General features: G+C 39.1%; 2 protein-coding genes across 5 annotated transcripts in view; both read left to right on the top strand.

The window, feature by feature from the left end:
- Window positions 1-6,306: 6,306 nt before the first annotated feature.
- The window catches only part of LOC131425699 (protein white), a 53,950-nt gene continuing 42,359 nt past the window's right edge, over window positions 6,307-17,897 (top strand). Inside the window, exon 1 of one of the 4 annotated variants that reach the window (XM_058587775.1) lies at window positions 6,307-6,990. The gene's annotated coding sequence lies outside the window, so the exon portion shown is untranslated. The remainder of the gene's footprint in view (window positions 6,991-17,897) is intronic. The other 3 variants (XM_058587773.1, XM_058587777.1, XM_058587776.1) reach the window with 3 other exon arrangements.
- LOC131428080 (bax inhibitor 1-like) lies at window positions 13,686-14,414 on the top strand. Its single transcript, XM_058591742.1, has one exon. It carries the CDS (start codon window positions 13,686-13,688, stop codon window positions 14,412-14,414), a length of 729 nt encoding a protein of 242 aa, XP_058447725.1.

Below are 17,897 nucleotides of genomic sequence, written 5' to 3'. Positions count from 1 at the left end.
TGCTATTCTAGCGATCACTCGACTTTTAATAATTGATTTGTGATAAATACAAAGTCTTTGTATCGTCTCTAAGAAGCAACAACGCATAGCAGTAGTTCGGAAGTGGTTCAATACTGCTGTTTTAGCGAAGCAAAATGCTCCAAATTTCATGTTACTTCTGAAATTAATCTATCAAACAGAGATAACTGAGCTCACTATAACTAATGGTTCTCGTATATGAAATGACTAATGGATTTGAGATGAATGGAGGTACCGTTACCCAATTTCTATCTCTTCCAATGATCGATCGTCAGTCCTGAGCTGAAACGGTGGCCTTTATTACCATTCTTGCATGCACCTACTCTTACACTTCACTCACACATCATCTCACCCATCAGGTCCCAAACGATACATCCTCACAATACAAACCGGATGAACATCGTTTGACAGCTATCAGTGGTTTACCCATTGGTTAAGTCATTATTATTCCGTTCCATTCCACAACATTCTACAGGGTGATTTTTTAAGAGCTTGAGAACTTTTTTAAACAATAAAACGCATAAAATTTGCAAAATCTCATCGGTTCTTTATTTTAAACGTTAGATTGGTACATGACATTTACTTTTTGAAGATAATTTCATTTAAATGTTGACCGCGGCTGCGTCTTAGGTGGTCCATTCGGAAAATCCGCTTTTTTATCGACAAATTTTGTTCAGCGATGAGGCTCATTTCTGGTTGAATGACTACGTAAATAAGCAAAATTGCCGCATTTGGAGTGAAGAGCAACCAGAAGCCGTTCAAGAACTGCCCATGCATCCCGAAAAATGCACTGTTTGGTGTGGTTTGTACGCTGGTGGAATCATTGGACCGTATTTTTTCAAAGATGCTGTTGGACGCAACGTTACAGTGAATGGCGATCGCTATCGTTCGATGCTAACAAACTTTTTGTTGCCAAAAATGGAAGAACTGAACTTGGTTGACATGTGGTTTCAACAAGATGGCGCTACATGCCACACAGCTCGCGATTCTATGGCCATTTTGAGGGAAAACTTCGGAGAACAATTCATCTCAAGAAATGGACCGGTAAGTTGGCCACCAAGATCATGCGATTTGACGCCTTTAGACTATTTTTTGTGGGGCTACGTCAAGTCTAAAGTCTACAGAAATAAGCCAGTAACTATTCCAGCTTTGGAAGACAACATTTCCGAAGAAATTCGGGCTATTCCGGCCGAAATGCTCGAAAAAGTTGCCCAAAATTGGACTTTCCGAATGGACCACCTAAGACGCAGCCGCGGTCAACATTTAAATGAAATTATCTTCAAAAAGTAAATGTCATGTACCAATCTAACGTTTAAAATAAAGAACCGATGAGATTTTGCAAATTTTATGCGTTTTATTGTTTAAAAAAGTTCTCAAGCTCTTAAAAAATCACCCTATATCTCACACCACAGTAATCCATTGTACACAAACCACCAATAAACGTCAAACATGGACTCGATTCACCGTTCACCCGTTGTCATCGTGTGAAACCCAATTGGGATACGTTCACTCCACTTAACTTCCACTTCTATAACACTGGTTATAGGAACCGGTAGTATGAAAATAAAACACAAAAAGAGCTCAGTTAAGCCCTACCGGCCTCTCCAACCCCGGATGTTGGAGCGTAATGCAATCAACATCTTATTCAAATCGTTTCATGACTCACTCAATAAACTCAATAAATAAACTACAAGTTATAACACATATCTACATTAAATTGTAACAATAATTAATCGTATCTGATGATGTTTGCAATACCGTCAAGCCCATCAACCACGGAGGGACAATAATAATATTAATAATAATAATAATAATAATAATAATAATAGTAAAAGTGACTGTAACAATAGTATTGCACTCACCTTTTTCTTCCAGCATCACACATCTTACCAAAAGTTAGGTTATAACATAGAACATTCATCCTGCAACGCTATCCTGGGACATTCTATGGTTCCTCACATCTTCTTGGCCTTGCATCTTCGATGACAATCCTTTACTTGAATAGTCTCATTCGATTTAGTTTTTTTTTTATCAATAAAAAAAAATCAGATGTGAGTGATTTCGTTAAATTATATAATGTAAGGGTGCGCATTTAACACTAGATTGCCCAAGAATGTTACAATATGTAAACAATGGAAGGATTGCTTAGAATTCTGTGATCTTTATTTAACTCTTAATTTAACGTTATAAGCACTAAGGTACTCTGCACTAGCTTTTAGTTAGTCTGTCAGTGACTTTCTTTCTTTTTACTGCTTTTGATTGCTTTTGATCAATTTAGGTCTATACTAAGTTTTGGGCCTTCTAGTGTTGAGCACGCATCCAGGAAACAAAAACTACTACATGTATTTCGTGAAGAAATACTAGGTGTAATTGTATGAAATGGTCCACGTGAACCGTTCCCCTCCAGAAACACACATCTCACACTCTTAGTTAGAAGGTGACATCTGTGTCCAAGTTGGAGAAATCTAAGTACATTCAAACCTTTCCCGATTTGAGAGTGTATTCACACCTGATTTATCAGTTTCGCCGTCATTGCAATTTGTAAACATTACCGATACCGAGCCGGATCGGAAAGGTTTGAAAGTTCCTAAACGGTTCATAAGATATCAATTTACTCCTATTCCTGATAACATTAGTCCTCCTTTTTTAATTAAATTTACCAAGTTCAGGACGAATATGACATATTAACATTAATCCCAACTGGATCCAGATAATTCAAATTGGTGACCAATTCCAGGCATAAGAATGCTCGAAACCACCTAATGACCTATTGTCAATTTCAAGCACTATTAGTCCTGTCCACTCCGTGATCGATCCAGACAACATAATAATTTTCATCTTTTACATTTATAAACGAACGATCGATCGATCTCGGTATGGTCCGACTTTGTCAATACGCGTGTAAATTGACTCCCACCCCCATCCGCCAAGCGGGGGTACGCACCCTGTAGCTCATCATCCAAAGCCCAGGGAAATCGGATGAACCGTTTTTGTTCTATTGCATGTTTAAAAAAAAGTTACATGGCGGACCCTGTACAACAGAACTCAGCAGGCGGTTCTAAAGACTGTCCCAGAAAGTATGGACGCACTTTGATTTCGAACTATTGAATGGTTTCGGCTGCCGATACATGTTTCCTAAGATGTGCCTTCGGTACGAAAGTGACATTTTTGGTAGTATACCATTCTACCGTTGATTTCGAGTAGTGGCAAGAAGCAAGATCTGGCCAGAAGACAACAGGATACTTGTGGCTTCGAATCATGGGTAGAAGTCGTTTTTGTAAACATTCCTTGATGTATATTTCGCTGTTCATTGAAGCAGTGGTGATGAAGGGTTTCGAAATCTTACCGCAGCTACAAATTGCTTGCCAGACCATAGCTTTCTTACCAAATTTTTCGACTTCAATCGATGTCTCGGACTGGTTTAATACTTGCCCTTCTCGCACCGTATAATATTGTGGTCCAGGCAAGGTTTTGTAATCGAGTTTCACGTAGGTTCCGTCGTCCATGATTATGCAGTTGAAATTTCCAGCAAGAATCGCATTGTACAGCTTTCGAACCCTATGCCTGATCGATGCTTCTTGTTTCGGACTAAATTTTGGTTGTTTCTGATCCTTATAGGTTCGAAGATTCAAACGTTCTTTACCACGAAGAACATTTGACTTCGAAGTGCCCACTTTTTTGGCCACATCCCGAACTGAAACCTTCTTCTTTTGCTCGAACGCCTTCAGTATACGTTTATCCAACTGAGGGTTAACAGGAACTTTTTTTTTTCGACCCGTTTTCAGTTTATCCTCAATGGTATTATCCTCACCGAACTTCCTGATTGCATTTCGCACGGTTTTTTCACTTACTCCTTCCATTTTTGCTATCTTTCTCAGTGACAGTCCGACGTTGTTCTGCTGAAAGTCCACGCATTTCGAAACAAACTAATGAAAACGAATAAACAACACAAGGTTAGTGGTTAGAGAAGAGTGTAAACAACAGGACGCAGCCATAAAAATTGTCAGATTCTGAACCATTGCGAAATGGCAACGGTTTTTTGTTGCGTCCATACTTTCTGGGACAGTCTTTATTTTGTTGGTCGTTGAGCGGTTTTTGAAAGACATATTGCATGAAGTATTCGTTCAGTTGGCTGGATCGGTTTGTTGTTTATTCTCTTGCAAAATAGTGTGAAAATTAGATGTAACCTTCATATAGAAAGAAAATTTGTTGTTGTTCTACGTGAAGTAGAAATATTGAGCAGGTATGTAGTGTTAGTTAAAAAAATAAGTGCAAAAAACTTTGGAAATTCTTCAGTAAAACTAGTCCAATGCACAGTGGGGAAAAATGGACCAAAAACGCGACGATTTTTTTTGGAGGCATGATACAGCTGACCACAAAGCACTTTTTTGGTGTAAAATGGTCAGTAAATTCGATTCAGGGTATTTAGAAGGACCGCACGAAACGCTATCATGTTCATTTTACCCTAAGTTCCCATTTTTATACTGCATTGTGTTCAAGCTTAACTATATAACATAAAACCGGAGAACTTGCAGAAGAGCGAATAGAGTGTTTCCGATGTAAAAAAGTCTAACAAATCGATTGCATATAGTTTTATTGAAAGCAGAAAACTCATTGTACCGTTTTACCCCATTTTTTTTCTAGTTATAATACTCAGTTGAAATATGATCTGCAATCCAAACGCAAATCAAATACGATCTATCAATATTGGTTCATATTACGTGCAAAACATCTGTGATCCAATTAAATACAATGTGAATGATAGTACTAGCCTGTTTAATCCGTTTTACTGAATTCAACATAAAATTATATTTGTGGGAAAATTGGGGTAAATCGATGTAGCACGACGCATGCGATCATGGAGACTATGTTATCTGTTAATTGTTATTTGAGGTTATATGCGAAACATATAACTGTCGTGTTTAACCATAATTGGTCCAAACACCGATCAGTAGAACTTTTTTTTCTGAAAATTCATGGAAGAAGATGACTGAGGGTAAAACAGAATATAGTTATTTGTGGTCAATCTTATTAAAATCAATCCATTTATATAACTTATGAGCATATCAGGAATACCTTCCGATTGGTCGAATTGAATTTTTTCCTGAGTTTCACAGTTAGTTTTCGAAGTAAAGTCAGAAAAAAGAGGAATTAGAGCAAAACGGGCATGATAGTGAATTTTGCGGATCTTCTAACTATCATAAATCGATTCTACGGAAAAATTTGCATAAGAAATACTAACTTTAAAAATATTTGCTTATGTTTTTATAAAATTATTTAGCAAAATCGCGTTTTTGATCGTTTTTTCCCCACTGTGCAATGGGGCTCCAACTCCTCATATTAAAAACTGCTCAACGATGGACGTCTGTCTGCCGGGTTTGTTGAACAAAAAAAAAGGAATTCGGTTCAACGGTCTGTTTCAAAATCGATAAACGAAGGTCCCGTGTTGGCCTCCCGTTGAACGATTGATTGGACCAACGATCCAACGTATTGGACCAACGAAGGCCCACCGTTGAGTGTTTTTTTCTAAGAGGGAAGAAACGGAGCATGATTCAATCTAGGTAGGCATGCAAATTTGAAAATTGTCTGAATAACATTTTGAGTTGAGTTCTGTAAGTAAAATTCTGAACGACGTGTTTGCGAGACAAATTCTTATGTCGTTTTCGTTTGATGCCAAACCTAACCCAGTTTCCACTCTAAATGCTGTCAAAGACATCATATTAACAAGATATCCAGCTCTCACATTTCCCGAACAAATCTTTGGCAACATCCTTTTTTGCGACCATGGCGCCCTCAGGCGAGTCCGCATCGAATCACGTACATAGAAGTAGGGGAGAGAAATGTCAAATTCGTGCGCGCCAAAATAGCAGCACTGCGCACCCATACAATTGACATGACATGTTGAATGAGACGCCGTGCGATGGCGTTGCAGAACTGAAGATTGAGATCGCTCCAAGCTGACAGGGTCTGGTTCGACATTAAGTTAAAAACGACTTAAATTAATCGACTCCTGTACGAAGTCACCGACGGTTTCGGTACATTATAAACGTGCTAGTAAAGAAAGCTTATCAATGCCCGCGTAGAGTTGTACCACTACTACTTACATCGATATGGCCGCTGCTCCTCAGTGCTCTTCTGAGCATGAGCAATTGTAGAAAAGCTTCATGCTCTTGCCCGAGCGGTACTATAACGATCCTCGGCCGTCGTCCGAAGCCATCGGTCTGTTGCCGGTTATACCTAAGGATTCGTGAGCTGACTGATACCGGTGACTTCACAAAGTGAGGAGACCGCCTGCATTTTCAGTTGCGTTTCGATCGTCAGCTCGGCCGGTAGTAAGTCAGTTGTCTGCGGCAGATTCCAGTTACGTTTAAGGTCTGATGTTAGCAATAAAGCAATAAAACCAAGAGTTCCTCTACTGCTTTTGTACATATCCTGGGGTACCACCACCATTCAGTTTGGTGACGGTTAGAGAGTGATTGCGTTCGATTCTGCGGTTGGAAAGAAAAGAAAAAAAAAACAAAAATACACCACTGTACACAAGTCCAGTACCTACAGTCATATATGAAGCCGATTGGTGGTAATTCGAAACCGAAGAACAAAAGTGCAATTTTCATTTTAGTCTCCTACTTTCCCGAACTGTTGGGCTGTGTCGGAATAATAATAACATACGAAGTTAATACCCAAGCCCCTTCAGTAAAATCATTTAGTTTTGTTTTGTGTTTGTGCATTATCAGTATCTGTTAATTTTGTGAAAAAACAATCGGTGATTTCTAATAGTTGCTGTATATTGTATTAGGAAGTAGTGCCGTAACAATTTGGTTGTAGATAACGGAAGTGTCAGCAAACTGTGATTAGCTTCGAGGATAATGAACGGATTACCAGTGAAACGCCATCAAAAGTAGCTAGAATCAGTACAAACGGATCGCTTTTTGGGAGAATCCACAAATAAACCTACAAGGTAATCAAATTTATGTAAGTGTGTTAATTCGTGATGATACACACTTATCAAACAAGTTCCCGAGATTTTGAACGCATACTGCAGTCACGTGTTGAGATAACCGAGTGCAAAGTGGACGGCATATGCACCGACATTCTATCGTGAGATTGTAGGGCTTAATCTTGGCTTGTTTGCGAAGCTGACGTTTAATAGGGAAAAAAATGCCAGCTCTACTCTATAAAACTTCACTGATAAAAACGATCGAGTGGAATTATATTTGTTATTATTTACCCCAGTATAAATGGTAAATATTTTGCCAAGACTAAGATGAAAAAGCAACAAAACACATTTCTTATGCAATCGTAGTTCATTCATGGGAAACAGAGGAATATTTCTAGTATGAAATAAGCGACCGGAAATCGATTACATTTGGACTCGATGTGCAGTAAGAAACCATATCATCATCATGACGTATTTTGTTCACGTGTTTGGCATAATGTTTAGTATGAAAAGATCTCCGTTCTCTTATCCAACATAAATTTTTGAGATGATAAACGGTTAAAACAGATTAAACCGTGAAATATTGATTTCAAGGAACTTTCGCGGTTGGCATTTTTCGACGACAGATTGACAAAAAAAAAACATATTCCCACTGAGTGTGACTCCGGACCAAAACCGCGAACGCGAGCGCATTTGCAAAACTTTTTTGGCCGTGCTGATGGAAAATCGGGTGAACTTTTTTCGTCAATTGTCGGAATCTAAATTCACAATACGAGGATTGTTAAAAAAAAGTATAGTGAGCTTTCAATTTTCGCGGTCTTTTTAGATTTTTGATCTTTTGGTGGCGTTATGTTGGCCCTCACGACCCTCACTTATGTTTACAGTTCCGATAATTTTGTTTTGAGTGACACAAAATGTTCTCAGAGGGCCGAGAAGATGTGAGCGACGAAGAGCGTTCCGGACGCCAAAGCACGTTAACAATTGATAAAATAAAGAAATTAGTATTGGCCAATTGACGAATCACGAAAGTTGCTTGGGATCTAAATATTTCGATTGGTTCAGAAACCATTCGATTATTATCAGTAGTTTGGGCATGATACGGTCTATGATTCTGCCCGTGACGACCAAAAATTGCTCCAGAGTGGTGACTGGTGACAAACCATGGGTTTTTGATTATGATATAGAAACCGAAGCTCAATCATCCCAATGGAAGCAGCCATCCTATCCATTTGTGTTCGACCAAAATCGAAGACAAACTTCGATACGTCTATGCACAATAGCTTTTAAAAACTGACTGGACATTCAAAACGGTCGGAACCTGCAACATAAGTGAGGGTTATGAATACCAATATAACGCCATCAGAAGATTAAAAATCGAACATACGTAACCCTCGATAATTTTTTAACAAAGCTCGTACATGTCAGATAACAAAAGAAGTGCCCGGCAATGGACCGGAGTCGGTAGAGAGTTCCAAAGTGGCCTACACAAGTATCCAATAGGGATCAAAACGATGTGGTCTATTATGGTAACATAAGTCCGAGTCGTACTGCCATATTTGAGTGCAGTAAAAAATTGTGATTTGTTCGGAAAATTCTCATACATACGTGCTAGTCGAAATATTTGGTTATTCGATTTTAAATTATATTCGATTTTCAACGAGCGGTTCTTGGAGTAGAATTATCCGGATAAACGAGGGAAATGAAAATTTGATTTGATAAATTCACAAATTTGGTGGAGCTAATAATTTGTTCCATAAAGCTGTTGTTTCTCAAATCCATCACATTCTAAGGCACAATGAGTGTAAATCCTTCGTCGTTGCTTGATAAATGAAAAGCTGTACTTCGAGGAAATTATTCCTACTTAGAAACTTTTTTCTCTCATTCATGTTACGTTTTTGTCAGGTTCTAATTTTCCAGAAAAAAAAACTTAAGCAATATATCGGTACTGAAATATTAGTATACTTGTTCGATAGTAGCACTAAATGAATATTTACAGCATAAAATCGTTAGATCGCATTTGCCGTTGGCTACACTCTTTTAGATTTGAATGAAAACTTTCTGGACATGTAGACTTTTTCACGAAAAGCCACTTTGCATACTTTGTATTTCTAATATCGATCTAGACTGTCTTTTTAAAAGTGCCAAACTTGTTTTTTTTTTTCAAACAGTTATACCTTATGATCAAAAAAGAACCGGAATTTTCATTTTAAAATTTCCGCGCTTGTCCAATCGGTAAACTTTTATTCTCTCAGCTTTGGCAACACTTTTATACACATTCTGTCGAATGACGCGTATCGTACGATTAGTTTTTGTTTGGCGTCTATACAAAGAAGTTGAAAAATTTTCGTGTGGCGATTTTTATAATGGATGAAAATTTAGAACAACGTGCGTGCATCAAATTTTGTGTTGCAAATGGATTTAAGTGTTCCGAAAGTGTCTAGGAAAAACACAGGCATACGAGTGGTATAAACGTTTCAAAGGTTGTCGTACAAGCTTGGATAATGATGAGATCCCTGGCCGCCCAACAACATCTGTTACTGAAGAAAACATTGAATCGGCAAAGCAAATCGTGTTGCAAAATCGTTCTGTACCGATTAGAGAGATTGCTGTGTTGTTGGGCATCTCTTATGGATCAGCCGAACACATTTTAACTGATGTTTTGGGTTTGAAACGCGTCGCTTCTCGGCTGGTGCCAAAAAAGCTGAATTTCACGATAATGCGCCGGCTCACACAGCGTTGGTTGTGTCGCAGTTTTTGGCCAAAAACTCAACCAATATCATCAACCAAGCACCGTACTCTCCAGATTTGGCCCCGTGTGACTTTTTCCTCTTCCCCAGACTCTAATTGCCATTGCGGGGAACGCGTTTTGAGACCATAGAGACCATAAAAGAGAATTCGCTGCGTAAACTAAAGGCCATACCTTCGGCGGCCTATAAAACTTGTATGGAAAATTGGATCAAGCGTTGGCATGCATGTATTGCCACAGGAGGAAAGTACTTTGAAGGCGATAATAAAGAAATTTATTAAAAGTTGAAATTTTGCGTTTTTTAATAAAATTCCGGTTCTTTTTTGATCATAAGTTAATGACAAAACAACACATTTTATAAAAAAGTGTTGTACTAGTGATTTTTACAAAATCAGTCAAATTTTTGAGTTAAAACACTGAAAAAAAAAATCTTATCCAGTCTTACCCTGAAAAAAATTTAATGTAAAAACTTAAAGTCGATTTACAGAAAAATCTTATTTTTGATTTTGATAAAATTTTCAAATATAGGTGATTATGTTCCCTACCAACCGTTGATACTTTGCAAGATGAGTACTTTTAAGGAAATAAAGTTTTTCTACCAAAAACTGTTTCTAGTCCCAACTGAATTTTTCATTCAGTGTCTTTTTTGCGAAAACTAAACTAAACTGAAAGTCATTATCATCCGAAATTCCTAAGTTACTAATGTCGTTTTCGCTTGATACCAAACCTAATCCAGTTTCCACCCTAACTGCTGTCAAACCGTTTCTTTGAAGCTAGTTTCAAACCTAGTTTTAACGTTGTTGAACTGAAAATCGAATCAGTTTCGAACCTGGTGTTTATATCAGGTTTGCTCAAACCCCCGTTGCTAAGTGCGAAATCAACACAGCTTCGCGAAAAGTGTTTGTTTGATGAAACTACCCTGGGTCAGTTTCGGTTTTATCAAGCGAAAACGACATAAATTTATGAGAAATTACACCGAAAAACCCAATTGCTAGCTGTCCAATATTAGCAGAGAGTATTAGTGATTGATACAAAAATGTTTTTGTAAACTTGGGAAAAAATTAATTGAATTCGAAATTGTTTTTTGCAAATCGAGTTTAAATTTTGAAAATTGTTTTGTTTTTTCTTAGTGTAGTATTCGAATAGACGAATTTCGCACCAAATCGTATTCGGATTTCTCGGTTGATTTTTCAAAAGGTCGTAAGAGCAAGTGACAGTTTCTCTTAGTTTACTTTCTCTTTTAGTATTTACCAAGCGGTTTCGACGTTCCTCACTCAACACTTTGTATAAAATGATACCTGAAACCCTCGACTTTCAAACAGAATTTTGAAATACAAACAAACCACGTCACAATAATCGTAGAGAAAGTAAACAAAGAGAAACTATCACTAGCTCATACGTCAATTCGGAAAATCAACCGAAATTTCTTCAACACCCTCTCTGATTTGAATGAAGCTTTCTGAACACAAATTTGATCCGAATTTGATCCAGACTGTCTTTTGAAAGGGGCTAATTTTTTGTTTGTGTTTACCAATTTTTTGCAAAAAACATGATAAAAAAACGACAAATCCTACCAAAAATGATGATATGATGTAGTGGAATTTGACCTTCTGTTTCAACAGACTTCGCAGCCGATTCAGGGTGTACAGAACCATTGCATGGCTGGTGCTAAGATCCTACTGACACTACGAATCCTTCCAGGTCGGGGCTCGAACATACGACAACTGGTTTGTAAGACTAGTGCCCTATGCATTGAACCGCCAACCCGGGACACATTTTGCCCTAACATAGATTATTATGATTTGTATTAGTTTTAAGACGTAGATTCGCTTTGAGGTAGTTTTTAAATTTGATCAGCATCTAACACAGATCTCCTACAACTGCTGAATGTTGACATCCATCGTCGTAATTTACGATTCAATCCTTTTCTCCGAGTTCCTCGCGCTAGAACTAATTACGATTTCAATGAACCAGTCTCCAGTATATGCCGCTTTTTCAACAGTTGTTCTAACGAGTTCGATCTTCATTTATCTCGCAATACTGTCAAAAACCTACTTATGGGATTTTTTAACTGCTAACTTTATGAATTTTACTATTTTAATAGCGTTATAAATATACATGACTAGCGTTAGCGTTAAAGTTTTAGATTAGGATAATGATTAGAGAAGATGATTGTTATGTATCATTTGGATGTATGTAATCTGTTGATACAGAAGATAAGACGGTTTTATGCCTGTTGAAGAAGGAGAATAACAGAATCTCGGCTCCAGTGGGCTTTTCACTTACTCCTAAAAAAATAAATAAATAAAAAAAGAGAAAAACAGATTGAAAAAATGACATGCAAATACAACTATGTAACGCAAATCGTGTACAAGCTACTGCATAGCTAGTGTATATTCGGGGAAATGTTTTACCGATTAAACTTCTCTTGCATTCGAGACAACATGAAAAGACATCTAGACTCAGATCGCACGGAGTTGCGCGGCAGAGCTCCGCCCACTCAAGTTCAGCAGATAAATGACATGTAGGGTAACAGAGGTATTTTGGTCACTTCATATATTTTGGCCCACCTAACAAACTATATGGATTCAATCGATCTTAGGTAACCCATGTTGCATCAGTTTGAAGCTAATCACATAAAACTACCTATTGCGGAAGGATTTTTCAAAGATATTACAACATTTGGTGGATATTTTTACAAAGTGGGCCACAATAAAATCGATCCTAAAGCGGGCCAAAATACCTCTGTTACCCTATGTCAGAGTGAGTGCGATGCGATCGGTCAGTAGTCGCTTCGCAACGCATCGAGTTCACTCTGACATACATGTCATTTTTCTTTTGAACTTGAGAGAACGGAGCTCCGTCACGCGACTTCGTGCGATCTGTCAAGTTTCGCATCGCGTCGCTTGCTGCTTTCTCTCTGGCTTCACCCTAAGCCACGAAGCATAATTGCTGTGGTTCGTTTATCAAAGAAAAAAATATTCACACAAATTTTTTTTTTCACTTTTCCATAATGCAAATTGAGAAAAATGGACTCATGCAACGTTAATCCATATTGATGCCAAAAAAGGTTATTGTGGCCTTGCAGATACCTATACCAATTCATTTTTTAGAATAATTGACATTGAACGCATTGAAACAAGATTGAAACGCATTTGACCACTGGCCGGACCAAGTACATTTTTCACAAAGGACCTATCATTCCGATATTGGCATCGGTTCTGCGTAGCCAGTATGTGAGTTGTTTTAAAAGTTAGCGTACTTTTCTTCTGATATTCTTGCCTTTTACAGTTTTGCGACCATTGATTTGTTTGAGATAAAATGTTTAGCTTTAAGCATAAATAAAATACCTCTAGATTCCCCAGTGTATAACAGCAAAGGAATTTAGCAGCGCGTGACACCAAAAGCGCCGTCTGGTGTAGAATGGATGCGTAAATGCTCCTAAAATGCGTATATAAAGTTGCCTGCGCATTTCACATAATCAAGTGGATAATGGAGAAAAGTACCCGTTTCTAACTTGAAGCGCTGTCAGTGTCAGAACAGTGGAAAATCTAAATTTATTTGATTTACGCTTATAGTCTGCAACTGCAAACTACTTACCAAATTACCGGTTTGTGGTCGAGCTACATATTAAACATATTTGCAATTTTTTTTGTCTAGTAATGTATTCTGTAAACCAGGAAGGGGAGAGCGCAATGGCGGTTGGTATGAGTTAAATTTAAATAAAGATTGTCTGTAGATATGAGAAAAAAGTGGATCGGGATCAGAATTTTTCGAACTCGTCATTTTCAGTGGCACCGGAATATGAAATGCTTGCATCACGTTCATAGAAACTTACTCACATAACACCATAGTGTAGAATTTCTTTTAATTTTCACAAGTCGTTTCTAGAACAAAACAAGGAATTTCAAAAAATCATTTAATGGATATCTACCTTCATCGCAGTAGTCATTGATACAGCACTCATTTCGGTAGCTTTTGAAAATGTCTCTATTGTCACGGTCGCGGCAAATATTCCAGGAGAAGTTATGTCAAAATTTGGATGCCGGCGTACGTTCACATTTGTTTAAAGTGTACACCTGTATGGCACTGACCTGTGCCGCTGCAACTGCCGGTTCAATTGTACACCTGACAGGATTTTGGGAGGCAGGATTGCTGTCCATTTTGCTTCAATTGATTGCGATCGTGACACTGGCTCTAATTCCAAATCGGTCCAGTAATGTTCACTTCCGGTTTGGATTGCTGTTGATTGTGGGTGCTCTATCGGGCCATCTGCTGGGACTGCTTATCGAACAGGCGATGGTCGTGAATCCGGCTTTCGTGATCACTGCACTGCTAGGAACCACACTTAGCTTCACCTGGCTAAGCATAGCCGCCCTGAGTGCTCAGCGCGGAAGCCATCTCGTACTGGGCGGAATCTTGTCCAGTGCGATGACAGGACTAATCATTGTTGGACTGGCGAACGTGTTCTTTCGGTCGTGGTTAATTCACAAGTGGAGTTTGTATGCCGGACTAGCGGTTATGTGTGGATTCGTGCTGTTCGACACCCAACTGATTGTGGAGGATATTCGACAAGGAAGCGAAGATTACGTTACCCATGCCCTGAAACTATTCTTTTGTGTTGTGGACATTTTTCGCTGGCTGTTGGCAATTATGCTTTCGTCGGGCAATGGTAATCGGAGAAGAAGGCCAAATGGAGAACACAATGAATAGAAGTAGTGATTAAATTGAACTTGGACAATAAGATCATTTTTAAATGTATGCAACTTTGTTTGTTTTTCGAATGCCGTAAGTTAGTGCTATATTTTTTTTTGATGTACATAAAAGAAGCATAATTTTTCTAAGCAGCAAAAAATGTACTTCTGCATTTTTGCCTTTGCTGCGTTTGCAATTAGCACCAGGTTTTCTACCTGCAGCTATAGTTGTTTCCGTCTCTGTAATAATTTGTTTGCCTGATTGCTATTCACAGAATTATTTGATATTAGTTCTTAGATCCGAAACGAAACTATTGACTACAAGGTCCTTGCAAACCGCTGTAAGCTGAGTAATCTTTAAAATAATGTGTTCGCTACAATCACCAAAGTTTTATGAGTCGTAGATTGACCTAAACAAATCGTGGAAAGCGATCACCAGCCTCCAAGAAGATGATAACAGAAACAAGCACAGCATTGCTGATAATGTAACCATAGGGCAAGTGAACTAGATGAACCTCGGCACCCACTCTTGGAACCGATCCAGTTCAGATCATGTAAAAGAAAGAAAAATAATAGAGATGTCGATTTTGCTTTAATTTTGAAACGGCGTGCAATTATTGGGTGATACGCAGAAAATTTGCAGTGCTATTTTTAGAATACCTTTAAATTATTTCGGGTTATCACAAAGCATTTTGAATGAATTGAATAGAATTTTGAATGCGTAGAATGAAACTTGAACTAATTGAACACATACAAACAAACGTTATCGTCAAACGTGTTTATTCAAATAGAACGCAACCCCATCACGTTACTTCGTCGGGTTTGGCTTCTAATGCACCGAATTATATTACACATCTTCGAACAAACTGATAACGATAGAACTAATCGACGGATTTGAACGTATTGCGTCGGGATTCTAGCTCTGATTGGAGTTAAAGGTCAGACCACCACCACCCTGCTACATGATACGTCCGCAGGAAGCAATTAATTGTATCACGCTTGGAATAAAAAAAGACATCAAAAAGTACCCGAAGTACCTGAAATATGGGATGCAATAGGCTATTTGTTAGATCATGCTATGCTCTATTTTACAACCATTTGGCGGCGCAACTGTTTGGTGATTGTTACTCCGATGGTTTTCAACACATACAATATTTTTTTTTTTTTCAATAGTATAATATATATTTTCAGGCACACTGCTTAAGCTCTAAGATGCCAAGGGTATTTCCTAATCTTAATTAACGACTAACTTAAAACTAGAATAGTATCATTAGATTATGTCGTCTAGAATTTTTGGAAAAAGCTTTTAGCTGGCGTTCGGCAGTGGTCGGTGAATTGAATATTGCATGACTTCCAGTTGGTGCTATCTATGGCCGCTTCCTTTCAGTTCGTGTGGGTCCGCGGGAAACACCCCCAGGCTACGAAGGCCCGGCGGGTGGCCCGCATGCTGGTCATCGACTGGAGCGTAGGACCGTAGGCGGTGATGGTGATGTTACGAAGAGATGAAAAAATAAAAAAAGTAAATATTGTGGAAACCGAGGTAAATAGGGGGTATGGAAACAAAATGTCTGAAAACTACAGAGATCTAATTAGTTGCCATCGAGATGGTGAAGAGACGGGGGAAGGGGGAACGAAAAGTTAGTGACAAAAAAAGATCTTGTTAGTTCCAATGAAGATGGTGGACAGGGACGGTGATCGAGAGAATCGGGCGGATGTTAGTGTCGAACCTGTAGGTGGAGATTATACTTTCTGAGCGAGGTATAACAGATTACACTTGGATATTAATGTGTTTGAGGTACTGGTATATAAGAAGCATATAAGAGATATCCCGACTAGCCAACACATCTCGGACCGGAACTTCAGGTGGTCTACCTCGGGCCCTTAGGGAGTCCTTTAATAAAGACCTGGCGTCACGATACTCCGTACACGTCCATACGACATGCTCGATGTCCTGATAACCGTCACCACAAGCGCAGAGACCGCTCTCCACGACTCCAATACGCCGGAGGTGCGCGTTGAAGGTGTAATGGTTTGACATGAGCCGAGACATCACACGAATGAAGTCACGACTCACGTTCATCCCCCTGAACCAAGGTTTCGTCGATACCCTAGGGATAATGGAATGCAGCCATCGTCCCAGTTCGCCATTGCTCCATGAAGTTTGCCAACTTTCGAGAGTTTTCTGACGAGAGATACTGAAAAATTCATTGAAGCAGATTGGTCTTTCATAAATATCACCTTCTAATGCGCCCACCTTAGCCAATGAGTCTGCCTTTTCATTGCCCGGAATGGAACAATGCGAAGGGACCCAGACTAACGATATTAAATAAGACCGTTCAGATGAAGTTCTCAAATGTTCCCGTATTTTCCCCAGGAAATATGGGGGATACTTTCCTGACTTCATTGCCCGGAGAGCTTCTATTGAGCTTAGACTGTCCGTGACAATGAAGTAATGGTCTTTGGGCAAGGTTTCAATGATCTCGAGGGTGTACTGAATAGCAGCTAATTCTGCGACGTAGACTGAAGCCGGATCACTGAGTTTGTACGAAGCGGTGATGTTCTGATTGAAGATTCCGAAGCCTGTGGACCTGTTGATGTTTGATCCGTCAGTGTAAAACATCTTTTCACAGTTGACTGTTCTAAATTTATTATAAAAAATATTTGGGGCCACTTGAGGGCGCACGTGGTCCGGAATTCCACGAATTTCTTCTCTCATGGATGTGTCGAAAAACGCAGTAGAATTTGTAGTATCCAAGAAATGAGCACGGTTGGAAACAAACGAAGAAGGATTAATATTCTGAGCCATGTAATCAAAATACAAGGACATAAAACGGGTCTGAGAATTGAGCTCGACAAGCCTTTCGAAGTTTTCAATCACCATCGGATTTAAGATATCGCATCGGATTAGCAATCGATATGAGAGATCCCAGAATCGGGTTTTCAACGGTAAGACGCCCGCGAGCACTTCGAGACTCATCGTATGAGTCGACTGCATGCAACCTAAGGCAATACGCAAACAACGATACTGAATTCTTTCCAGTTTAATGAAATGGGTGTTCGCGGCAGATCGGAAGCAGAAGCATCCATATTCCATTACGGACAATATCGTTGTTTGGTACAGCCTGATCAGGTCTCCTGGGTTTGCACCCCACCAAGTTCCGGTTATTGTGCGAAGAAAATTGATTCTCTGCTGGCATTTTTGTTTCAGATATCTAATGTGACATCCCCAGGTGCCTTTGGAGTCGAACCAGACCCCGAGATATTTAAATGTGAAGACCTGAGCTATGGTTCCACCCCCTAGTTGAAGCTGTAGTTGTGCTGGTTCTCGCTTTCTTGAAAATACGACCAGCTCAGTTTTCTCCGTAGAGAACTCGATACCCATTTGAAGAGCCCATGTCGACAAGTTGTCGAGGGTATCTTGTAATGGTCCTTGGAGATCGGCAGCTTTGGGTCCTATAATGGACACAACGCTGTCGTCGGCAAGTTGTCTTAGCGTGCAAGA

Source organism: Malaya genurostris, chromosome 1, assembly GCF_030247185.1.
Source record: "Malaya genurostris strain Urasoe2022 chromosome 1, Malgen_1.1, whole genome shotgun sequence".
NCBI classification, from domain to species: Eukaryota; Metazoa; Arthropoda; class Insecta; order Diptera; family Culicidae; genus Malaya; species Malaya genurostris.
The sequence above is the reverse complement of the archived record's forward strand: the minus strand, read 5'-3'. Positions and strand labels throughout refer to the sequence as shown.